A 24,993-nucleotide genomic window follows, 5' to 3' on the forward strand; every position below is an offset into this window, starting at 1 on the left:
CATTTAAATTATGTTTATATTTAAGAACTTAGTTTTAATTTTACTCTCGCTGTCAAAAGACTCAAAATCACAGTATAGGATCCCTCAATTATGATTTAGACATTTTTTCAAGAAAAAAATTAAACCACGTCTCATTTCCTGAATAAATGGGTAAAAAAATCAAAACATCCAAGCATAGAATCTTTAATTTGTGTTCTTGTCAACATTTAGTTCCTATTATTGGTAGAAATATTATTATCGAACTCAAGTCGACAAATCAACTTTATTGTAAGTAATCCCTCCTAATCAATGTTTTGAAACTCGGACAGACTCGAAGCCAACCGACTTTACATAAACTACCAGCAACCAAGAAAAAAAAAAAAGCAGATCCGCGAAAACCATAACTTGAAAGATTGGAATTTGATATATATATCGTGTCATTAAATTGAATTTCAAAATTTTGACTACATAATTACACGGAACTTCAAATTCAGTATAATAAAATAATTTATTTGTCAACGGTCACTAGCTGAAGCTTATCACACATGGTTAGTCGATGTGATTTATGTCTCTTTTATGATTTTAAACTATTGTACGAGAGTGCAAGTTTATCAAATGCAGTGCACATATATGTTGGGCTACAGGTTCCTTAATTACAAAAATAAAAATAATTTATTTCAGATCTCTCTATTACAAACACCGGTTGTTGAATGATGCATGTCATTGGCTTTATATGATACTAAATGTAATTATATTTAACTAATTAAGCATGCTTGTTCCGTGTTCATTTTTCATTCATTTATTATTTAGTAAATGTCAATTATCTTAATCACAATCAATCGTGTATAATCATCATCAAAGTATCTTATATTTAATTCTTTTTTGCTCCGCTACTAATTCGTGTGTTCTATTTTGACACCGTTACCATTTTTATCGGACATTGTCGATATTAAATTATTAGTGAACATTTAGAACGATGCTATTTTTTTACTGACAAGAGAATCCGGAGTCGCTCGTTGGGTAAATTTTGTTGTTGTTCGATAGTGCGCAAGCTACATGAAAGATATAAATTATAAGGTAAATTACAACTACCTCCCTGAGGTAAATGATGAAAAAATCTCTTGTTTCTAAGAAATTAGATTCAGTCTTTTTGCAGTTTGTAAATTTCGTACATTCACCCGCCAGCAAAACTGTGTTAATATAAGAAATTTATAAATTGCAGGAGAGTGGATATTATTATGGAAAAATAAGGGGGGTTTTGTCAATAGACTTTACCATGGGTGCAGTTGTAATTTACCCTAAATTATATTATGTTAACCATATTTGACGACCTCGATTTAAAAGTGTTTGTAAGGGATTCGAACTTGAAAAAAATGAAAGCATCCTCAATTCACAAACTAAGTAAGATAAAATCAAATCAAATATAAATAAGATAAATAAATAAATAAATAAAAAAGAAGAATGTTTGAAAGTGATGCTTACTTAGATCCCAAATTTAGTTGTTTAACCTTACAATTACATCGCTCTTAATGAGGTTAGAGGTTAGCGACACAACAACCCACGAGGGCAATCTTGTCAATTCACCAGTCCTCTGTTGTGGACCCTTTTTTCATTTATTACTTCGTTTCAAATGTATTTGAAAATTAATTAACGTTAATCTGTCTACAGCTTATAATTACCCCATACAAAAGAATAAACAGCCGGCACCAAATAATTACTTACCCATAAATTAAATTAGTTAAAAAAAAAAAAAGGACAGCCGGAATCTCACCGGCGGCAAAGGCCCCCCTCGCCGGAAGTTTTCTTTACTGTCGGAGAGTGAAGTATAGGTTTCTTATGTGGTTTTAGAATAGTAAAAAATAGTAGGAGGAGGAAAATAATTTTATCTAAAAAAAGATTTATGGAAAAAACAGAGCTCTTCTATATAAAGTGATTGTATCTCTCTCTTTCTCTCTCCCTCACCACTCCTCCATCTCTTTCCCTCCTTTTTCTCTCTCTACCTTCATTTCCTCTGTTTTTTTAGTTTTTTTTCTTTCTTCCTTCCACCATTACTTTTTCCCACCATTTCCATTAAAAAAAAAAAAAAACAAAAAAAAACCTGCATATCTTTTTTCTGCTTAACAAAACAAAAAAAAATCCCAGAAAAAATTGTCTGTTTTTGCAAAAAAGAAAAAAAAAAGTAAATGGGGTTACTTGCGTGTATGTAAATATGTTTGAGCAAAGTGTTTTCTGACATTCCACCGCTGCTTCAATTGTTTTGGCGTCCCTCATAAGCAAAACTACAAGAAAAATATTCGTCCACTTTTCGCCAACAAGAGAGAGAAAGTGCGCCTCTATATACATACATATATATGTATATATAGATCCTCATTCCTCAGAGAAACCCTCCCCTGTTTTCCCCTGTTTTCCTCTGTTTTCCTCTGTTTTTTTTTCTAGGTAAGAAAAAACAGAGGACGAGTTAACTCAGAAAATGGACCAGTTTTCATCGACAGCCGTATTGCCCGAACCCTTTTCGGGTGCAAGAGATGATATTACGGAGCAATTCATGATCATTTGGGGTCAGATCAAGGCGCCGTTAATCGTACCTTTGCTCAACATTGCCGTGTTTCTGTGCTTAACGATGTCGGCTATGTTGTTTATCGAGAGGGTTTACATGGCGGTCGTCATTAGTCTGATTAAGCTCTTCGGTCGAAAGCCGGATAAACGCTACAAATGGGAGCCGTTGAAGGACGATTTGGAGCTCGGGAACTCTTCTTACCCCATGGTTCTTGTTCAAATCCCAATGTACAATGAAAAAGAGGTCACTCACTTTTCTTTCTTTCTTGTTTTTTTTTTTTTTTTGTTTTTGTTTTCGTAACTTGCAAAAAAACTATTAAAAATTGCTCGTTGTTTAACTCGGCTTTACTTGTAATTCTTACGCAGGTGTATCAGCTATCGATCGGAGCTGCATGCGGGCTGTCGTGGCCGTCGGATCGAATCATAGTCCAGGTTCTTGATGACTCAACTGATCCCATTATCAAGGTAATTAGTTCTTCATTTCTTATATATATAAAATTAGCTAATTTTCATTTTTATAATTATTAATAATAAAATCTTGTGTTTTTTGTTTTTTTTTTTAGAATATGGTGGAAATAGAGTGTCAAAGATGGGCAAGCAAAGGGATTAATATTAAGTACGAAATTAGGGACAACCGAAATGGCTACAAAGCAGGTGCACTGAAACAGGGCTTAAAACACTCTTACGTAAAGCAATGCGATTTTGTCGCAATTTTCGACGCGGATTTTCAGCCAGAGCCTGATTTTCTGTGGAAAACAATTCCGTTTCTAGTGCATAATCCCGAACTAGCCTTGGTTCAGGCGCGTTGGAAATTCGGTACGTGTCGAATTATGTTTTTATTATTATTATTCGTCGTTTTCTTACATGTTCGTAATCATGGTACTATGAGACATTCGTCGTGTGAAAGTTTTGCTCGAACATGCTTCGTAATCACGTGTTTGATTAACCTTAACGACTCGTAATTAAAGAATAAATAGAGTGTCGGTGAGATGTTAACAAGTGCTGCAGGAGGGTGACAACGACTGTGTATCCACCACTCTAATATCACTGTTTCAAAACTATAAATTGTGGTGTACATTTTTTTTATTATCAGTCTTTCATAATTACTCAGACGAAATTTCGACATTTGACTCAAATAAATAAATAATAATAAATAAATAAAACGGCAAATTATGGTCACCCCTGAAGTATAGTCTAATTACGAAACCCCCCTTCTGTTGGGGTAATTAGAGCCTCTTCTCAACTATGTATTATCTTATGAAAAAACTCATCCGGAAGTAAATTTAGGGATGTTAGATTGGTAAAATCGAACCGAAATTTCGGTACGCCAGCATTTCAAATCGTTTACCAAGCTGAATATACGATTTGGTTCTGTAAATAACCGAATTATATAAATTATGTAAAAATATTTAAAAGGAAGGGTGGCTGTAACTACTCAAACAAGATAGGTTTTTTCGTAATTTGACTATTACCTCGCCGTAATTTTCCCTAAAAAAAAAAAAAAAAAAAAAAAAAAAGCTGCAATATTTATTCTTTATATATATATATATATATATATTCTTTGAAATGGTAAAAAGATATACAGGGCAGAAATTCTTTCATTTTTTTTCTTACAAAAGGTGAAAGTACACATTCCTTTATTTATTTTGGACAAAGGGTATTTATGTCATTTCACATATCCCTTTTTTTCTACAAAGCCAGCAATTCCATGTGCTGAAAGCCTCTATGAGTGGTGGCCCTCTCAGCCTCGAGTTACCGACAGTGTTCATTTATTTCTGTTGCACTTTATTTTGTTATTATTTTTTCCTATTTTTGTATAAAGCATATTTCTATTAATGCAATTTTGCTAATGATAGGAAAATTTGCAATTTCTCTGAAAATAATTTGACTTTTTATTTTTTTTATTACACAGTTAATGCAGATGAATGTTTGATGACAAGGATGCAAGAAATGTCACTTGACTATCATTTTACAGTGGAGCAAGAAGTGGGCTCATCCACTTATGCTTTCTTTGGCTTCAATGGTAATAATAATTATTATAATTATAATAATAATTTATTGTATTATTGATTAAATAAATGTCCAACTATTAATGCATTTTTAGAATTAATGTAAGGCATGCATCATTAATTTTCTAGCTTACTCAACAAATGTTGGTCCATGCCTAAATTGTATAATGCATGCAGCTACTAGCTATGCAGCAAAATAATTGCATTAATTTTAATTATGTTGTCTACCAATAAGTTGAATTATTATTATTTGGATTTAATAAAAAAAATTATTATTTTTTTTTTGTAAAAAAATACTATAGGAACTGCTGGTGTGTGGAGAATTGCGGCAATTGACGAGGCCGGTGGATGGAAGGATCGAACGACGGTTGAGGATATGGACTTAGCGGTACGCGCTAGTCTCAAAGGATGGAAATTCTTGTATCTTGGTTCACTTCAGGTAAAATAAAATTAAAAAAAAATAAAAATAAAATGAAATGTGTCACAAGACATAAAAAAATAAAAATTGTATTTAATATTTTCAGGTAAAAAACGAATTGCCAAGCACATTCAAGGCATACCGGTATCAACAACATCGTTGGTCGTGCGGGCCCGCTAATTTGTTTAGAAAAATGGTTGTGGAGATCATAAGAAACAAGGTTAATTTTCAACAGTAATCTCGAAAATGTCTTCGATCCTCAATAATGTAGTATACAAGTTTATATTTATCGAGAAAAAAAAAAAACTCGTATATATGTGATTATTTATTTGGATGCAGAAAGTAACATTGTGGAAGAAGGTTCATGTGATATACAGTTTCTTCTTCATAAGGAAGATTGTAGCGCACATAGTCACATTCGTGTTTTACTGCGTCGTACTCCCGGCTACCGTGTTGGTGCCCGAAGTTTATATCCCTAAATGGGGCGCCATTTACATTCCTTCGATTATCACCATCCTCAATGCTGTTGGAACTCCAAGGTACATATTATATATATATATAATCGTATCTATTATGTAATATTGTACTGCTCGAAAGATAACAAATCTCTATATAAAATATTAAAAAAAAAAAAATTAACAGCAGTGGGGGGTCATCACCCCCTTACCATGTAATTAATTAATCTCATACTCACCCGAATTTATTTAACGGTGTAGATCACTCCACTTGCTAGTATTTTGGATACTATTCGAAAACGTAATGTCGTTGCACCGGACAAAAGCTACCTTCATCGGCTTGTTGGAGGCGGGGAGAGTCAACGAGTGGATTGTGACGGAGAAACTCGGAGATGCTTTCAAATTGAAATCGGCACTCAAAGCTTTTAAGAAACCCCGTTTCAAAATCGGCGAAAGGTACAACATACATTTTTTTTTTGAGACTTTTTCAAGCTGATAATAATTAGATTTTTTTTTTTTGTAATTTTGTAATTTTTTTATTGATCAGGGTTCATTTCCTGGAGGTAGCGACGGGGGCATACTTGTTCTTCTGTGGTTGTTACGACGTCGTTTTTGGCAAAAACCACTACTACATATGCTTATACGTGCAGGCGATAGCGTTCTTCATTATGGGATTCGGTTACATTGGCACTTTTGTCCCCTCTTAGCTCTAGCATTAGTACAATGAAAACTTGTCATATTTACTTTTGATTTTATGTGTTTTATTTTATTATTACAATATTATATGTCGAGGCGAAGCGGCGTTCTTCGCCTTATTAGAAGTTCTTGCTCCAATAATTCCCTTTTTTTTTTCTTTCTTTCTTTTTGCTCTCTATATGTAGTGTCATTTTTACAGTTGATTTGTTTACTTGTAGAAATTAAAAGAGAGTGTATTCTTTTAGGTTAAGTATAAGAGTTCGAGCAATCAGACTTGAATGGAATTTGTTTGATTTTTCTTGTGTATATTTTCGATTCATCAATTAGATGAAGTTTATTTAAAGAAAAAAAAACTATGCTAAAAATTGTACTGGCTCAAGTAGGGTTTTTTTTTTCTTTTTTCTATAATCTTTGATGAATAATTTAGAAGTGATTTGATTGTAAAAATATATTCAAATTAAAAGAGCATATTCATCATGGACCATGAACTGAAATCGAAAAGGAATCAAGTTCAATGAATTAATCATCTGACATAAATCTTAAATATAATAAAAGAAAAAAAAGAAAAAGAAAATTTACAATGTAAAATTGGATTTATATTAAATAATACAGCTTCAGCTTTTGGTTGAGATGATCATTCAATATGGTATCAGAGTCAGACCAAATAAAAGGTCCTGAGTTCGAATTTCACAGCCACCCATTTAAAAATATTTCAAGTGCAAGGTTTTAAAAGTAATTCGCCTGTACTTGAGAGGTCGTATTGTAATTTTTCACTCATGAGAGTGTGTGCTTATTGATTAGTTATTTATATAGATGTTCTAAATCACCCAATCTTATAAATCATTTTACACCGATAACTTCTTTACCCCATTCAATTGAATGTTTATCATATACATCCAATTTTTTTTTTTTTTTTTCATTTCTTATCATGATGAATCGTACCAATTGTCAAATGGCGGCTCAGCCGGTCGGGCTAATGGTGGAAATTGGAACGGTATTTCTCAACTTCATCCATTTCGATTTGAATGAATTTTAATTTTAGAACAACATTTCTAATATTTTTTAACACAAGTGGAATACATGTTTGATTTCGATTTCCGATGTGATTCTAATCTTCAAATTTCAAATTTATTTCAGAAAATTACAATTTATATTTGGAAACTACACTTATAATATAATGTTATTATATTTTTATATGACAGGTGACAAAAGAATTGAAAATTCCAAATCTCGCTCATTTCGATCTTACAAATTCTAATCTCGAAACATTTGTTTCTTATCACTTTCGATGTTTCCGAATTATTAAAACAAAAAAAAAAAAAGAGAATTCGAATTAGTTTTTTTAACTAAAAACAAAGTTTGTTTTCTTGAAAGTGCTAGTTTCGATCTGATTCGTCATATTTTCACCCTACCAGACGCTACAGCGTTGAAGTAACCCATGTCATACTCCTAGGAAAAGCTCAAACGACCTTTAAACAAATGGGTACTACCTGTACCCAAAACCGATACAGGTTGGTAGGTAGAGAATACCTAAGGGCACACAAGACAACTATTTCTAAGAAACTCGGCAAAATAGCCCTATAACTTCGGGAAAAGGGGTGCCCTATAAGGGGGTTGTAGTGACGAGGCCCGGGCGACCCTTTACAACCATACGAGAACCAAAGGATTTTTTTTGACCAAGATGGCACAATTATTGGTATCGGAACATATCTCTTGGTGGTATTTGACAAGATGTGTGGAGTTCAAATTCCTTTGAATACATGTGTTGTAAAGCCATATAAAAATAAAAACATATGGTTTTTTGGTCCAATTTCCAAACCAAAACACAAGGCAGTACCTACAATCTCTTGAAGGCAAATTACGGCCACCCCTTGAGTTAATGTCAAATTACGAAAAACCTCTTTTATTTCGGTAATTACAAATTTACAACGACTCCATCAACTACATATTGTCTTACACGTCCACATTTGGGGTGTCACGTTTACTTACTAAATGCGTATTTTTTCGTAAGACAATATATAATTGATCGATGGAATAATTGTAAATATCCAAACATGAGGTGTTTTTTTGTAAATTAACATTACTTCAGCCGCGGCGTAATTTGACCATCTTTCTCTAACCATTGGGGCCAAATTAAATTTTATTTTATGGTTATATTCATGACAAAATGTGTCCCATGAATTGTCACACCACTCGCAATTCTGTCTTTTTCCATGTCTGGAAGAGAGCCAGCAGACAAGTAAATGTGTCTGTAAAACTAGAACACACTAAAAAACTGGCACACTGATGAAGCAATATCATACACACACACACACTCACATATTATATATATAAACATAATATATATGGGCAAAGTTCACTTTGCACCTCTAAATTATGAGGTGTGTGCATACACACTCCTCAATTACGAAATATATCAGATACTTCCCTATAAGTTATAATGGCAGATCACTTATTTTTGTAATTCAGGAGTTTGAATATGATGGAGGTTTGACTTATGTTTAGAGATATTTACTCTGATTTGATGTCTTGTTTTGAGATACTTGGTTTAATTAAAGAAATTAGTTATTTTGTTACTAATGGGGCTTCGTTAGATCATCTTCCAACCTAATCACTATTTTTTCCCCAAATCATATTTTCTTGTGGTGAAAAAATAGGTTTATCTCCCACCCTTAACACACTATTCTATAATTTCACTATTTTTTGTTGTGAAGGAATAGTGTATTTGGTCTCCCACCGATTCCATCAAATTTTACACTAAACAATAAAATAATAATATTTCACCATTTTTCTATTTATAGAGAATAGCATTTGGTTTGGTCTCCCATGGTATTTCACAAAATAAATCAAAAAATTATAAATTTAATGGTAATCGTAATTTTAGTCTATTTTAATTTTAAAAATAATGATTATATATATGATTATAAGTAATAATATTATTGATTATATAGTCTTAAAATTATACTAAATTTTCAAAACTTTTTGAAACATGAATGAAAATAAACGTAAATTATTATACATATAATAAAACCACACATAAACAATAATTTCAGAACTAAATGCATAAAAATATTACAACACGATTTAAAAATAAAAAACAATACAACAGTTTTTTTGGCAAAACAAATTATTCCATTGATAATTTTGAAGGTCAAAGGGGTCTCATTAAAACCTTGTTTGACCTAACATATTTATATTTATTTATTTAATAATAATAATAATAATAATAATAATAATAATAATAATAATAATAATAATAATAATAATAATAATAATAATAATAATAATAATAATAATAATAATAATAATAATAATAATAATAATAATAATAATAATAATTATTATTATTATTATTATTATTATTATTATTATTATTATTATAAATGTATTTATCTTTTGAACACTAATTCATTAATTAACACTAATTATATTTTCTGTAAATATGTTTATAAATTAGTAATCGCATGAAATTAGTTAATATAATAATTTTATATGCTAATTATAAAATGGTGTTGATTACACCAAATTCTATTTTAATTTCTATATTTGATAGTAAAAATAGGATTTGGTGAAAAAAAAATGGGAATATGGTGGTAGGGTGGGAGTTGCAAATTTGTTCACCAAAAATTTTGGTGAAAATATAGGATTCGGTAATATGGTGATATGTGGTTTGACCACAATGGGAGAATAAAACAAAATCATCATAATTTTAGGTGTAATGCTGATTTAGTGATTATAGTTGGGAGGTTAAAAACACCTAAATTAAATTTAAAAAAATGGGATATGGAGATGGGTGAAAGATGCCCTTACAATTGCCATATGACAATTGAGCTTATGAAGACAACTAAAGTTGGACATTATAGTGAAATTAAAAAAAAATATTTCAAATGAAAAAATGGGGAAAATAAAGGTAAAAAAATAAGGTAGATATAAACTTTCAACAATTACAAAATATATATCACCAATACAGGGGTAAAAATGTCCAAAAATGCTAAGGCTATAATCAACGTTGGTAATAAGAAAGTGATATCATCATTACTTAAAAGAAATGTCAATTATGAGGAAATATTTGGTCTGTTTCATAATTGAGGGGTGTATTTGCGACACACCCCATAATTCAGGGTGCAAAGTGAACTATACCCTGCATATAATTTAAATCTTGCTGCATTGGGTTGCGAAAAAAAACACTATAACCTACATAAATTGTTTTAGGTGAGCCATTAAATCATAGATATTTATTGTGTTCACCAACTAGAAGTAATGGGGACTTGCAATTTTATATCAGAGGTTTCATCCAACAGCAGAACAGAATTTAATGCATTTGCTCAAAACCAATGAACAAATTGGATAGCAAGTGGTTTAATCAATTTAATTCCAAGAAAAAACTATTTAATTATCACCAATACCAATTAGAGTGAACTGTTTTGTGGTGCAGGATATGCACATGCTCTACAACTTAAAACCTACAAATCTACGTGCCAGCAAGTGATTGTCCAGTCTTCACGTTCGTCGCGTTTCGACTGTGGGGGCGTGTTAGGGTATATTATTATATTAGATATTATAGGATATTAGGATTCTAGTATGATTCGGTTATCTAGATTAGTTAGGATTTAGTTATCTAGTCAAACTCTATTACCTTGCAATATTTCTCTATATGTATTCCATGTAATCAACCCATAACACAATGGGGTTCTATTATATTACATATTATTATTTCTGTCTTTCTCCTTTTCTATTCTTCCTATATGGTATCAGAGCACTATATGGTATCAGAGCACCAGGTTTAGGCTTTTTAACCTAGCCGCTTTTCTTCTCCATGGCGGTGACCACCCAATTTTCTCCCTCCCCGGTGGTGGTATTCTTAATATCTTTCTTTCTATCTTTTCCATGAACACCACCCGAATTTTCTCCCTCCCCCGGTGGTGTATCTTCTCTATTTCTCTGTTCTTCTTCCTCTTTTCTTCTCCATGGTCTAAAACCTAGCCGCCGCCTTTCTTCTTCTCCATGGCCGGCGACCACCAAACCAGTTCTCTCCCTCCCGGTGGTGGTAACTTATATTTATTTTTTCTCTTTCCGACATCTTCTTCTTCTTCTTAGTCGGTTAATCTCTTCTCTCTCTTTTCTCTATCTTTCTTTGAATTCTTCTCTTCCCTCATCTCTCAACTCTTCTATCTATCTCGATTAAAAAAAAAAAAAAAAGAAAGAAAAAAAAAATTGCTTACTTTTCTCTCACCCGTTTATTATTATTATTATTATTATTATTATTATTATTATTATTATTATTATTATTATTATTATTATTATTATTATTATTATTATTATTATTATTATTATTATTATTATTATTATTATTATTATTATTATTATTATTATTATTATTATTATTATTATTATTATTATTATTATTTTATCAATTGGGCAGATATTTCCACAAGGAGTTCTCTAGCGTTTTGTTTCGCGGTTTCTGTACAGTCTTCACTTTTGAAATTTATTCGTTCCGACTGCGGGAGCGTGCCAGCAAGTGATTGTCCAGTCTTCACGTTCGTCACGTTGGGGGCGTGTTAGAGTATATTATTATATTACATATTATAGAATATTAGGATTCTAGTATGATTCGGTTAGCTAGATTAGTTATGATTTAGTTACCTAGTCAAACTTTATTACCTTGCAATATTTCTCTATATATATTACATGTAATCAACCCTTAACACAATGGGGGTTTCTATTATATTACGTATTATTATTTCTCTCTTTCTCCTTTTCTATTCTTCCTATACTATGGGTGAAAATCGGACAGATCGGATTAGAATTGGCACTTTTAGAAAAACGATCATTTTTTTCAGAAGTGAAAACTAATTCCTAAGTTCCAAGAAAATTGAAAAACCGAATTTCGGAATGCAAAAAAATTGTTTAAAAATCTGAAAGTTTCGGATCATAATCAGCAAAAGTTAGAAATTTTCGGATCAGAGTCGGCAAAACTTGGAAATTTGAAATTTTTAGTCACCTAACAAAATGCATAACAATTTTTTGGTATTATGAGTGTACTTTTCGGAAATACTGTTAAAAATAAAAATCATATCGAAAGTCCTAATCTAATATGTATTCTAATTCCGCTCCAACACAATCGCAAAAATGGAAATTGAAACTTTCAGAGTTAAGAATAAAAATATTGTTCTAAAATTACATAATTTCAAACTGAAATCATCAAAATTCAAAATTTCCGTTCTAATTTTCACCCCTACTCAAACCACTAAAATGAAAATTTTCGGGTTTGGTGATTTAGAAAAAGTAAACTGAGAACTGCTTCATTTTCATATTTTCTTAATATATATGATTTACTAGAAGTTCTTGATTATTATTTTCGTATTTGATCAGTTTATTTTGGGCTGGTTTTATGAAGATGTGGTGTATCATTGTATTGCACTTTTGCCCCTAAAGGTGCCGTTTTTGCAATATACAGAATTAAGAAGCAAGGAGTGCTGGGCTGGGGCCGTTTCTGCAATTTACAGAAAGTTTTGCTGGGCTGTTCTGCAGATTCGGCTAAATTGCATTTTCACCCCTATCTTGGTTAACTTAGTATCAAGTATAAATAGTCGATGCTGGAACCAATACCTGATGTTCCAACACTTGTTTGTGATGCGCGTACAAAGAATATAGTTTGCAAATTAAAACGAAGTGGACCAAGAACTGAATCGAAAACTGGATGAAAGTCATCCGTCGAGTAACAATGCCTTCCAATCTTGTAGAGTAGCTGGCAAACTCAATGTAGGAAGCGTAGAAAAACAAGGTCAAACTCGTGTCATTTGAAACCAATCTCTGTTATTTCACCAATTAGACCATTCTTTCAGGCGTTATCGAACTACCCTTTGACGACAGCACTCGTGTCACTTGAAACCAATCTCTCTTATTTCACCAATTAGACCACTCTTTCAGGCGTTATCGAACAACCCTCTGACAACAGCACCAATTCCAGAATTCCGGAATCTATTTTATCAACCTAATCAAATAAACTTGTGCACAAATATTCGATCCACTCGTGCATTTTCAGACAGAATCAAAATTCCATGAAAGCAAACAAGACCATCAACTAGTAACAAAATTTAATCGAACATCGAACATTACTCAAGAAAGTCAAAGCATATATGAGAGGATCAAAAACCTAAACGAAATAGATTTGAGTTACCAAAAATCTTTGATGACAGCTCCGATTCCAAAATTCCAGAATCTGGATTATCAACCTAATCAAATAAACTTGTGCACTAATATTTGATCCACTCATGCATCTTCATAGACACTAGACAGGCTCAAAATTGCATGAAAGAAAAACAAAACCATCAACTAGTAACAAAATTTAATCGAAATTCAAACATTACTCAAGAAAATCGAAGCATATATGAGTGGATCAAAAACCTAAACGAAATAGATTTGAGTTACAAAAAATCTGTTTTGTCCTTTAAAAATAAAAATAAAAAAAACATAAACATAAATCTGCAGGAGGTGCGGTGCCGCCCTCCACTCACTTAGATAATCCCAATTTTGTTGGCAACGTCCAACGCATCGTAGTCGGGAGTCAACCTTACATAGGCTTTCTTCGTCCCATCAGGCCTGAAATTGAAATGTATCCATTAGACTCATACCATAAATAGACGATAATTTATCACGGATCAGGAAAAACACTAATGCACGTAGGCAAACACAGTAACTTTATTATAATCAAATTCATAACTTTCAATGCAGCATTTCAATATTCACAAAATTAAATTTTCAATTCAGATTAAAATTACCATAGTCGATGATGCATGAATCAGCATTTTATTGCAACAGAAAAGAAACTAAATGCTGAAAACAGATTAGAATCAAATCCCAGTAACCATGTTGATAAATGGAGATATTCGTCATAAAAAGACGGAACCAAATATCAGGCAATTCTACTATTTTAATGAGAAAGTAACTTAAAATCGGCAAATTGGCAGAGTTTAAACATACAACAAACGGCATTTCTTAAAGAAAGGGAAAAATATTCTCCGTACCTGATAAGGGTGTTGACTTTCTTGGTATGAATGTTGTACATCTTGAATACGGCAGCCTTGATCTTCTTCTTGTCGGCACGAATGTCGACAATGAAGACTAAGGTGTTGTTGTCCTCGATCTTTTTCATCGCAGACTCAGTTGTCAGCGGAAACTTAAGAATCTGGTAATGGTCAAGCTTGTTGCGAGGGGGTGCACTTATACGAGGGTACTTCGGACTTCTGTCCTTTTTCAATGTCCTCGGTCGGTAAAACGTAACCTTCGTGCGGATCTTCTTCGACGACTTCTTCTTAAAAGTCGCTGATTTTACAGCCTTAGCCGTCTTCAAGGCTTGCGCCTTCGGGTCCGATTTCTTGGCCTTATCAACTGCAACTATATATATATATACATATACATGTATAATTTTTTTAATTACAATAATCATCAGAGCGTAAAATCATAAAATCTAACAGGGGAATAATTCGGTGAATTAAACATGAGGAATTAATTACATAATACAAAACCTACATATATATTTTTTTTAAATTATGATAATCAACATTTGTTAAATCATAAAATCTAACAGAGGAATAATTCGGTGAATTAAAAATGAGGAATTAATTACATAACAGAATACCACACAATTCATATTGAACATAAAATTGGATCATTTTTCTTATATTTCGTATCTATCCTATAACGGTGTCGTTTCATTCATTCTAAAAAAATGAACTTTATAAACAGAATAAATTATACTGAATCTAAATTGTATGTGAACGGAAAACCAGATTTATATTCGTAAAAATGGATCGATATAGCAAATTCAGAACGGAAATCGGAAATAAAACTGTATAGTTACCTTTAGCTGGCGCCATTTCCGACTGAAGCTCTGAAGATTGATAGTGTCAGTCGACTGCTGCGTGCTAGGGCTAGGGTTTCGGGAAGACGAAGATTGTTAATTTATATAGATGATAAAGAAAGCCTGAATTAGGATTTTGCTTGGGCTTTAAATTCGGGCTTATGGGTCTTGGCCCAATTATGGTTTATTATTAAATTTTTAAAAATTGAATGAGGTATTTTATATTTTACATATTAAATATTTATATATTAAATATAAAATGTTTAATATAATATTTCATAAATCACTTGCTCAAAAAAAATGTATGATATTTAGAGCAACTCCAACGGAGTATCAAACTAAATAACTACCACTTTGATGCTTCAAAATTAAAAAATCATCATCCAATGGAAGCATGTTAAAGTGAGAACTATTTTGATATTCAACAACTCCGAGGTTCAAAAATACTCTCTGGAAAATGAGGTATTAAAAAATAACCACTCAATTAACCTATCACTATTTGACACGTGTCATTTAATAATATAATTATTCATATATTTAAAATTTGATATCTATTTGGTACTTGTGGTTGGAGTGAAGTTTTTTTCTAGAAGTATCATAGTATTATATTAAGTATCAAATGAATGTTTAATATCTTTCCATTGGAGTTGCTCTTATATTAATTGGATTAAAATAAAATTATGCGCCCTTAGCCACCAGTGATGGCAAAGGGTGCATAATTTTCGAATCACGGGGCAACGCGCCGCTCGTGGCTTGCTTCTGTCCGTGGAGACACCTCTGCCGTTCTTGGTTCTTCCTTTGTTTGCTTCTCCCTCCGCTTATCCATCAATTGGACTCTAGTGTTATATTGCGACGGGCTTCCTTGGCGTTTGTGTATTTTTCTGCTCTTTTCAATAGCTCGTTGAAGGATGAAGGGTCTTTTTAGAGATAGAGTCGAAGAACTCCCTCATCCTTAGTCCCTAGGCCAAAGCGTTAGTCAACACCTCATCACTGGAGGTTGGGATTTCTAGCGTCATTGCGTTGAACCTTTGGGCGTAACTCCGGAGGGGTTCATTCTCTTTCTGCTTTACGGCGAAGAGGGTGAGGGTGCTTCTTTTCTCCTTCTTTGAGCTCGCGGAGTGGTTTAGAAAAACGTCGCAGAGTTAGACGAAGTTGTCCACGGTTAGCTTTGGTAGCTGACTGAACCATCTTTGAGCTGGTCCGGCCGAGATAGCTTGGTTTGTGCTGATGAACCCCTTTTTGGTGCTTCTGTTGTGGGCCCCAGAAAGGACTGTCTTCTAGCATATGATGATATGAGAGCTTGCAGATGCTCTAGGGTCAAGGTAAAAGTGGAGCCCTTGGTATCGAGCAGAGAGCTTTCCCCACCTGATGTAGGTTCCACGCCCGGTCGTTCGCATGTTGGGCCTTTCATTGTGACCAGTGACCACCGGTGGAGAGGGTGTGGCCTCGCTCTCCATTGGTTTGAGAGGTTCCGGGCGATGCTTGGCAGTGAATTCATGACGATCGTTGTTGAACGTTGCGCTTCTTAGCGTATTTTTTGATGAACGAGCTTGCCTGTTCGTCGTTTCCCACAGACGACGCCCCATTTCTTTGAATGCTTTGAATGAGTGGTCCCTTTGATTACTTTCTATTCAGTAAGTCCCTTTCAAGATCTCGAGCACAACTTGACTCCTAAGAAGAAAGAAATCGGATCGACGTCGGAGTTAGAAAGGATAGTTTTGACTTACATGTGATGGATAGATTATAGAAAAACCTTTCTTCGCCGCGTGCGTCGTCCTTCTACGTGCGGTTGGACTCGTGATTCTCCACCAAGCTAGCTAATCATTCTTGGTATACCTCATACAAACCTTTTTTCCCTTTTTGACTGCTACCGGTCATTTGATCATTAAATGCCCCGAGCACCGTATACCTGCTCGATCTTTAGTGGTGTCTTCCTCTCCCTCGTCGGTTATCGTGAGAAAGGGTCTTTTTATGGGCCGTCCTTTTCATTAGGCCTTAGTGGGCTGGGCTCTCTGATAAATGGACTTTGCTAAGTCATCTTTTATCTCGATCACTAATCCACCAGGAAAATTGTGGAACAATGAAAAGAGCCATACCAAATGTGTAAGCAATATTTGAATTTTAGCTTCGAATGTTCTTTCTTGCTTTTGATTTCTTTATTTGTATTATTTTTCCTTTAATTTTCTTTTCATCGACTCACTTAGGTTGACAATTTTATATAACTTTCCTACTTTTTCTCTGTGTCATTTTATGACGTCAAGTACCATGCGGAATAAACTAAATTATTGAAATCTACATTATTATCTAAAATAATAGAAAATTGATTTTTTTTTTTATTATTTTTGTCATGATTTCTTTTTAATTAATATATGCAACGGATGGCTTTTGAGTCATGAGCATCGCCACTTTTCAGCCTGGTTGTGCATAATCAATTGTTGGTTCTTTGAAAAATTGATTGTTTCTTTATGTTGCATTATTCTCTTTTCTTACGTTTTATTCTTTTTTAATTTTGTAGATTTCACGCTAGTGTCACTCTATTGTTTATCTACACATAAAATATATGTACAATTCTTTATATATATATATGGTTTTTTGCAATAACCTACCTTCTGTAATCTCTAATTGCCGTAAAACCCCTCATATTAAAATAATTGGCAAGGACCCCCCTATGAAATGTAGTTAAAGTTGAAAAAGCCCCTAACAGCTTACCGTGAGTTGCACACGCGAATTTGGCGAGTGAGATTGTACTTTTTACCATAAAAGACCCAATTACCCTTCATCACAAATTTACAAATTAAAGATTCACCCTTTATTTTTTAGAAGCACCAAAATGAACTATGGTGGCGCAATGTTCGAAAATTTCGTTGGACACCGCTAGTGAATTGCGCCGGTCTGAGATGCGAGTGTACGATGTTCGGTGGTGGGCGGCTGATTTGGATTGTGAGAGGTAGACAACTGACATCGGCGGGAGTATGGGGTGGTGGCGGGATGAGATAATTGCCGCGGGTGATGGTGGTGGAAGTTTGAAGGAAGAGGGGCAGGTGTGGCGACGGCTAGAAGAAAGGGTGGGGGAAGTCGACGGGAAGAGAAGAATTATTTCTTGCTCTTGCTTCTTTTTTTTCACGATTTTTTTAATTGGGTGTAGGGTAGTGTTCTTTATTTTAAATTAGGGATAATTTTGTCTTTTCATTCAATTTAACAATTATTAAATCTAATAAAAAGGGCGGTGTGCAATATAAACTACATCATAAGGGGGTATTTGCTAATTATTTTATCACAAGGACTTTTTTGACAATTAGAAATAACACAGGGGTCTGTGCTATTAGCTATATATATATAAAAGTATTTAAGGCTAGGCCAACCTAAAAGATAATAATGATATTTTTTGTGATTTTTATTATAAGATTTAAAAAAAAATATTATCTCTAATTTTTTGACTCCCATTGTCTACCTATTTTTTTCATAGCAAATCTAGTAGATTGTTATTCAATCATAATCCACTATTAAAACCAACAGATAGAATTGTATCCCCGTAAGAACTCTAACTCCAATTTCCGGCAATTTCTTATATTTTTGCCAAAAAAAATACATTTATATTTAACATTCACTACGAGAAAAATGAGTTTCTTTTTTTTCTTTTTCCACGTGGAACTTATCACACATGGTCAGCCTAGTATGGCTTACATCTCTCATACGATTTGCAAGTTATTATACGAGAGTGTAGACTTACCCAGTGCACTTATATGATTGATTGCGGATTTATTCATTACCTAAAAAAATGAGTTTTAATGACAACACAATTTGTCATATTAGATCATAAAATTGTAGCAAATAAGAGAGTGTCAATATAATTTGAAATTGTCACTTATATTTAAAACAATATTTTTAATATTATCACTCATATTTGTTTTTTTATATATATTAATAATAATAAATAAACAAAACTCACGATCTAGCTATTGAACTATTACAAAGTGAGTGCAATTTTTCCTATTTGAATCGATATTCTAACAACCAAAAATATAAATTCAGTCCCTAAACACTTGCTACTTTGCATACGATAGTAATAAATAAGTCCAACATATAGAATTTATAAAAATATTTATATCTATTCCAATTACTAAAATAAAACATCAAACATGCAGGAAAAAAATATATAACTACCAGTTGAAATTTGAGGGTATACCCATATTTACACAATATATTAAAAACATGGGCAAATTATCGCCACCCCTGAGTTATGGAACTTACAAAAATCCTCCTCCTGTTTGTGTAATTACTAATTACATCCACCCCCATCAACTATGTATTATTTTATAAAAATTACCTATACAGAGGTAAATTTATGGATGTTAAATTCGGTAAAATCAAACTAAAATTTCGGTATGCCAACATTTCATACCGTTACCGAACTGAGTATACGATTTGGCTCGATAAATTATCAAATTACAAAAAAATTATGTAAAAATATTTAAAATGAGGGAGTGGCTGTAATTACCAAAAAAAAGATTTTTTCGTAATTTGTCCACACCTCAGGGGTGACCGTAATTTGCCCTAAAAACATTATAAAAAGTCGAAACAAAAAAGAACAAAGAAATTTATTGGGGTCAGTAGTACACTATGCTTTAGTCGTCCCTAGGGATGGCAGCGGAGCGGCTTCCCTTGAAAAAGTGCAATACCAGAATCATTACCACGAATATCCGGTTCCCATTTACCATTTAAATTCTGGTAATAAAAAATAACTTTGGGTCCGATAACATTTAAGCAACTCTCAAAAAAGAGGAAGAAAAAAAAAAAAAGAAAAAAAAAATTATACAAATAAATCCTCCCTAAATTATTTAATAGCTTATTTAAAATTTTGCCAGATTATATTTTTATTCATATTTTGTTGATTTATTAATATATATATATATACACCCATGACCGTAAAGGTAAAACCAAACTCATACCAAAACCATGACGATTTTCTTTTCTTTTGCCAAAACAATTAACGAACTCTAGTGGTTTCGGTAACGGGATTTTAAACGAAGCGGATACCCGCAGATAGCTAGCGGTTCGGTTTTTTTGCCGTCTCTACTCGTTGTCCCCACAAATATTAAAAAAAAAAAGAAAAAATGAAAAAAAAAAAAGTTATATATGACCTTTCAGGCTTTCAGGCATCACAGAAGTTCATATAATGAATGGTGTGTACGTGTATATATGAAAAAATGTTTTATATTATAATTTGTTTTTTTCGAGATGTAAGTATTTAGTGTATGTTGACACAGAAGCATCACAATCACTATTGGAATATGCTCTTTAATTTAATTATTATTTAAAACAAGAAAGAAGAAGAAGAAAACATCGGTAAATATTAGAATATTCTTTTGGGGTAAAAAAATTTCAGGTCGGCCGATTTTTCAGATTTGGTAAGCCTTCGCCATCTCGTTGAGCAGTAATCTGAAAATATCCAATTAATCGCACATTTAAAAAAAATAGAAAAACAACTAAATTTAATTCGTTCGCTATGATGATCTTTTACGGGTGGAGTAAGTGAATGCGATATCTAACATTTCGAGTTTGATTTTTTTCTATCAATACTTTCGAATTCCTTACCCAGTGTTTGTATAATGTAGTTTATATCATTTATACGATTTGCAAGTTATTACACGAGAGTGATTTTTAACCGGTGCATACAAGTAGTTGCGGGTTCCTTTATAAGGAAAAAAAAAAAATTAAATTCAAGAATTGAGACATTTCAAAATTATAGCCCTTATATATAAAAAAGAAAAGAAAAAGAAAGTAATTGCACTTGGGTGTCAAAAATTTGAATTTTCTAAATAATATAAATTTGAATGTGTAATTTAAGGGGATTGCAGCAAAAAAGTTTAAACATAAAGTGCCTTTAGAAAAATATAATAAACTAAAGTTATCAATTTATAAAAAAAATAGTAATATTTAGTCAAAATTGGATGAGAAAATGAAAACAGTAGGTAATTAAAATCAATTAACTTTAACTAGATTTCTTTATTAATAAAAGTAACATTTATATTGCATTTTTTTAATATTTTCTCAAGAAAAAAAAAAAAGAAAAAAGAAAAGAAAAAAATATTACACGTTAGCAGTTTTCGACATAAACGAGGCGAGGCCAAACAAACTACACAGAGAGTTCACAGCACGCACGCAGGATTTATCGTCATAAACAATTTTCTTGCACCCCAATCAACCTTAATCTCAATTCTCAACCAAGATCAACGGTTGTAATTAGCCTAACACTTCTACAAATACACCCCTAAAAACCCTTCTCCTCACTCACTCCACCTGTTCTTTCTCACTCTAAAATCCCCTTCCTTCTACAGATCTAATCTCACTTTCTCTCTCTAAAAATGGCCACTATCAAGAGCGTGAAGGCGCGTCAGATCTTCGACAGCCGTGGTAACCCTACCGTCGAGGTTCGTCTCCTTACCTTGTTTTGCATCTCTTTCATTGAAATCTCCGCCGATCTGTTCTCGATTCGTTCAATTAGACTGTTGTTTAAGATGCTGAATAATTTATTTTTTTTATTTTCGTTCAGAAGTAATCGGTTTCGGATTAATTGACAGAAAACGTTAATTTAATCATGCATTAATTGTAATCGATTTCGGATAACTGTAGGTTGATATACATCTATCGAATGGGCTCTGGGCTAGAGCCGCTGTTCCTAGTGGTGCATCCACTGGTAAGATCTGTTCCTTTCTTTTTTCTCTCTCTGGATTTTATAATTTACACACTGAAATTATTTAATTTATTTATGGCTACCCTAATTCAATGTGCGTTGATTTGATTTCTTCATTGGATAAATCTGTTAGGGTTTGTATAAGTATCTGTGGACTGGGATTTGTGTTGATTTATTGCGTTATATATAGGTGTTTACGAGGCTCTTGAACTGAGGGACGGAGGATCCGAGTACCTCGGAAAAGGTGTCTCAAAGGCTGTGGGCAATGTCAACTCTATCATTGGACCTGCCCTCATCGGAAAGGTTTGTTCTTTGCAACTTTTTTTTCCGGGTTTTCGATAAAAAAAAAGCCGATTTTGAAATGCATTGATCACTCCTCAGATTAGTGTGTTAACCAAGAATGAAGTAGCAATCTAATCTTGAATTTTGCTGATCTGATTGTGATTGTGATTCTATTTCAGGACCCAACCGATCAGACCGGAATTGACAACTTCATGGTTCAACAACTCGATGGAACTCAGAATGAGTGGGGTTGGTGCAAACAGAAGGTATATATTTGTTTATCAATTGCTTTGTTTGTCTGATTTTTGTTTGGGGTTTTCTTGCCTTAACGAGTATTTGTAACTGTGTTTTTTTATAGCTCGGCGCAAACGCCATTTTGGCTGTGTCCCTTGCCTTGTGCAAAGCTGGAGCTGCTGTCCTAGATATCCCTCTGTACAAGGTACATTTTTTTTTCCGATTTGTCCGCATCTCTGTTGTATGACATAAACTCTTACTGCATAAACTCTTACTGGTTTTGTTTATTAACGAAAACTTGACATTCAGTACGATGTTAGTTATATGCTGCACAGTTTCTAACATGGTTGCTGTTTCTTGTTTCAGCACATTGCCAACCTAGCTGGTAACAAGAAGCTGGTTCTCCCTGTTCCCGCTTTCAATGTCATCAATGGTGGATCGCACGCCGGAAACAAACTTGCCATGCAGGCACGTCTCTTGTAGTATGTGTATCGTATTGTCTTTTCTTTTTTTTCTTACATCCTTAATTAACACGAAAAAAACTTACGGGGTTGCAGGAGTTCATGATTCTACCGGTCGGAGCTTCTTCATTCAAGGAGGCTATGAAGATGGGTGTTGAAGTGTATCACCATTTGAAGGCTGTTATTAAGAAGAAGTACGGACAAGACGCAACCAACGTCGGAGACGAGGGTGGCTTCGCTCCCAACATTCAGGAGAACAAGGAAGGTCTCGAACTTCTCAAGACAGCTATCGCCAAAGCTGGCTACACTGGAAAGGTCAGTTCCGACTTTCGCTTCTTCATTTTCGTTATGAAATATTATTAAATAAACGGTACTGATGCATGGATGTTTGCTTCTGCCTAGGTTGTTATCGGAATGGATGTTGCTGCGTCTGAATTTTACGGGTCTGACAAGACTTACGATTTGAACTTCAAGGAAGACGTAAGCTATACTCTTGAATAATTACTATCTGTCGTGTAGCCTTGCAGCACTGTAATAATTGCGAAATTTTGTGTAACGGTCTTGCTTTTGTCTTTGGCAGAACAATGACGGATCAGCAAAGATCTCGGGCGACAAACTGAAAGATTTGTACAAGTCGTTTGTGTCTGAGTACCCTATTGTCTCGATTGAGGATCCGTTTGACCAGGATGACTGGGAGCACTATGCAAAGATGACTGCAGAAATCGGCACCCCAGTCCAAATTGTGGGAGATGATCTCCTTGTCACCAACCCCAAGGTGATTTATTCATGTTTTTGATTAATATTTTTTCAAATTCGCTGATTTGTTCGATTACTTTGCCGAATTCAGTTTTCCGTTTCCTCACGCCTAATTCAGTTTTCCGTTTCCTCACTTTCTTGATTACTATGTGTGCAGAGAGTCGAGAAGGCAATCAAGGAGAAGTCATGCAATGCTCTTCTTCTCAAGGTATGTCAGTGTTGTTTTGCATTATCCAAGCAAATCGAATTACTTATTAATTATTATTATTTTTAATCTGTAATTTGCTAACATTACGCGTGTCTGAATCCAGGTTAACCAAATTGGATCTGTGACTGAGAGTATTGAAGCTGTAAGGATGTCCAAGCATGCTGGTTGGGGTGTAATGGCCAGTCACCGCAGGTACAGAAACTTGGAATATTTATTTTATTTTATTATTATTATTTAAAATATAAGTAGTTTGAACCGATATATATATATATATATATATATATATATATATATATATATATATATATATATATATATATATATATATATATATATATATATATATATATATATATATATATAGCACAATTGGCTACTAAAAAGTTTTTTTTGCTGAATAATAAATAATTTGTTTTCTTCTGGATGCAGTGGAGAAACAGAGGACACTTTCATTGCTGATCTCTCTGTCGGTTTGGCTACGGTAAATTCCACTTAAAATCGCGATTAAACCCTCTGTTTTATTTATTTGCAAACATATTAATCACTGTTGGGTAAATTATTATAGGGCCAAATTAAGACTGGAGCTCCGTGCAGATCAGAGCGTCTAGCAAAATACAACCAGGTAACCATTTATTTATTATTATTATTTTCTAAATTACTTCAATTTTGTTTTATATTTTTCGTGACAAAATAAATATTGGATGCAGCTATTGAGGATTGAAGAGGAACTTGGTTCGGAAGCAGTTTATGCAGGAGCCAACTTCCGCACACCGGTCGAGCCCTACTAAATCCCTTGCATTAGTGTGTTGTTAGAGATTTGCTTTCGGGATGCGGCTAAATAATGTCTTATGTAGAATGGGTCATGTTTTCGCTTTTTGAGACCTGGTTTTTGTTTTTCCTTTTCAAATAATTTGCAGAAATTTTGTTTTTGAATCATAAACTGAAATCCCTTTTACTAGTTAGTGTTGGGGAATGTCTCAATTTGATCTTAATGAATCCTGCAGCTTTTGTGTTTTTTTGCCAATGTTGAAATAGAACTTTCTTTCTATCTTAATTGTCGTTAAAATGCGTTCGTCGCTGTTGTGGATTTTTTGATTGCTTGCTATATTTGTTGTCAAATTAGCTTTCTTGAGAAGTTTTATGCTTTCAAACAATGGTGGTTAAACTTGCGATATATCACAATACGTATTGCGATAGGCATTGGTCTAAACCAAAATGATACAATTCGCCCTCTATATTGGTTCTTTAGAAATATCGTTAAATATTACGATACAATGCTATTGTTTCAATACAATTTTTTTTGAACAATACTTTTAATTTCATTATTCAATGAACTTAAAAGGCTTGCCAAATTTCATTTCCAGTCTTCTCCAAAATGC

At 33.3% G+C, this 24,993-nt stretch overlaps 3 protein-coding genes across 4 annotated transcripts; 2 read left to right on the forward strand and 1 right to left on the reverse strand.

Annotated features, from left to right (window-relative positions):
* Window positions 1-1,624: 1,624 nt before the first annotated feature.
* Window positions 1,625-6,478, forward strand: ATCSLA09 (Nucleotide-diphospho-sugar transferases superfamily protein). The gene is made up of 9 exons (XM_012976405.2): window positions 1,625-2,779; window positions 2,902-3,000; window positions 3,099-3,351; window positions 4,448-4,558; window positions 4,847-4,983; window positions 5,069-5,182; window positions 5,302-5,501; window positions 5,679-5,873; window positions 5,965-6,478. The coding sequence occupies exons 1-9, from the start codon at window positions 2,450-2,452 to the stop codon at window positions 6,122-6,124; spliced, it is 1,599 nt and encodes a 532-aa protein (XP_012831859.2). The 5' UTR covers window positions 1,625-2,449; the 3' UTR covers window positions 6,125-6,478.
* A 6,945-nt stretch (window positions 6,479-13,423) lies between these two features.
* LOC105960467 (large ribosomal subunit protein uL23) lies at window positions 13,424-15,138 on the reverse strand. Of its 2 annotated transcripts, none has more exons than XM_012984643.2 (3): window positions 14,980-15,138; window positions 14,144-14,507; window positions 13,424-13,718 (listed from the first exon to the last, which is right to left on the reverse strand). In XM_012984643.2, exons 1-3 carry the CDS (start codon window positions 14,993-14,995, stop codon window positions 13,634-13,636), a joined length of 465 nt encoding a protein of 154 aa, XP_012840097.2. In that variant the 5' UTR covers window positions 14,996-15,138; the 3' UTR covers window positions 13,424-13,633. The 2 variants fall into 2 exon arrangements, with proteins under 2 accessions (XP_012840097.2, XP_088679926.1); XM_088823800.1 differs by having other exon boundaries at window positions 14,144-14,513; window positions 14,980-15,137.
* Window positions 15,139-21,091: 5,953 nt separating this feature from the next.
* Window positions 21,092-24,668, forward strand: LOS2 (Enolase). The gene is made up of 14 exons (XM_012984644.2): window positions 21,092-21,410; window positions 21,613-21,676; window positions 21,864-21,976; window positions 22,135-22,221; window positions 22,314-22,394; window positions 22,556-22,657; window positions 22,747-22,965; window positions 23,053-23,130; window positions 23,231-23,425; window positions 23,564-23,614; window positions 23,718-23,806; window positions 24,044-24,095; window positions 24,180-24,236; window positions 24,322-24,668. The coding sequence occupies exons 1-14, from the start codon at window positions 21,345-21,347 to the stop codon at window positions 24,400-24,402; spliced, it is 1,335 nt and encodes a 444-aa protein (XP_012840098.1). The 5' UTR covers window positions 21,092-21,344; the 3' UTR covers window positions 24,403-24,668.
* The last annotated feature ends 325 nt before the right edge of the window (window positions 24,669-24,993 follow it).

Source organism: Erythranthe guttata, chromosome 10 (assembly GCF_056151865.1).
Source record: "Erythranthe guttata isolate IM_541 chromosome 10, IM_541, whole genome shotgun sequence".
NCBI classification, from domain to species: domain Eukaryota; kingdom Viridiplantae; phylum Streptophyta; class Magnoliopsida; order Lamiales; family Phrymaceae; genus Erythranthe; species Erythranthe guttata.

What these genes read in the sequence shown, in the direction of transcription:
- ATCSLA09 (XM_012976405.2), top strand. Translation starts at nt 2,450, where the DNA reads ATGGACCAGTTTTCATCGACAGCCGTATTGCCCGAACCCTTTTCGGGT. An exon ending in TGTATCTTGGTTCACTTCAG is followed by an intron (nt 4,984 to 5,068) that starts GTAAAATAAAAT and finishes TAATATTTTCAG; the next exon opens with GTAAAAAACGAATTGCCAAG. An exon ending in CGTTTCAAAATCGGCGAAAG is followed by an intron (nt 5,874 to 5,964) that starts GTACAACATACA and finishes TTTATTGATCAG; the next exon opens with GGTTCATTTCCTGGAGGTAG.
- LOC105960467 (XM_088823800.1), bottom strand. An exon ending in AAAGTCAACACCCTTATCAG is followed by an intron (nt 13,719 to 14,143) that starts GTACGGAGAATA and finishes TTTCAATTTCAG; the next exon opens with GCCTGATGGGACGAAGAAAG.
- LOS2 (XM_012984644.2), top strand. Translation starts at nt 21,345, where the DNA reads ATGGCCACTATCAAGAGCGTGAAGGCGCGTCAGATCTTCGACAGCCGT. An exon ending in TAGATATCCCTCTGTACAAG is followed by an intron (nt 22,395 to 22,555) that starts GTACATTTTTTT and finishes TTCTTGTTTCAG; the next exon opens with CACATTGCCAACCTAGCTGG. An exon ending in GTAATGGCCAGTCACCGCAG is followed by an intron (nt 23,807 to 24,043) that starts GTACAGAAACTT and finishes TTCTGGATGCAG; the next exon opens with TGGAGAAACAGAGGACACTT.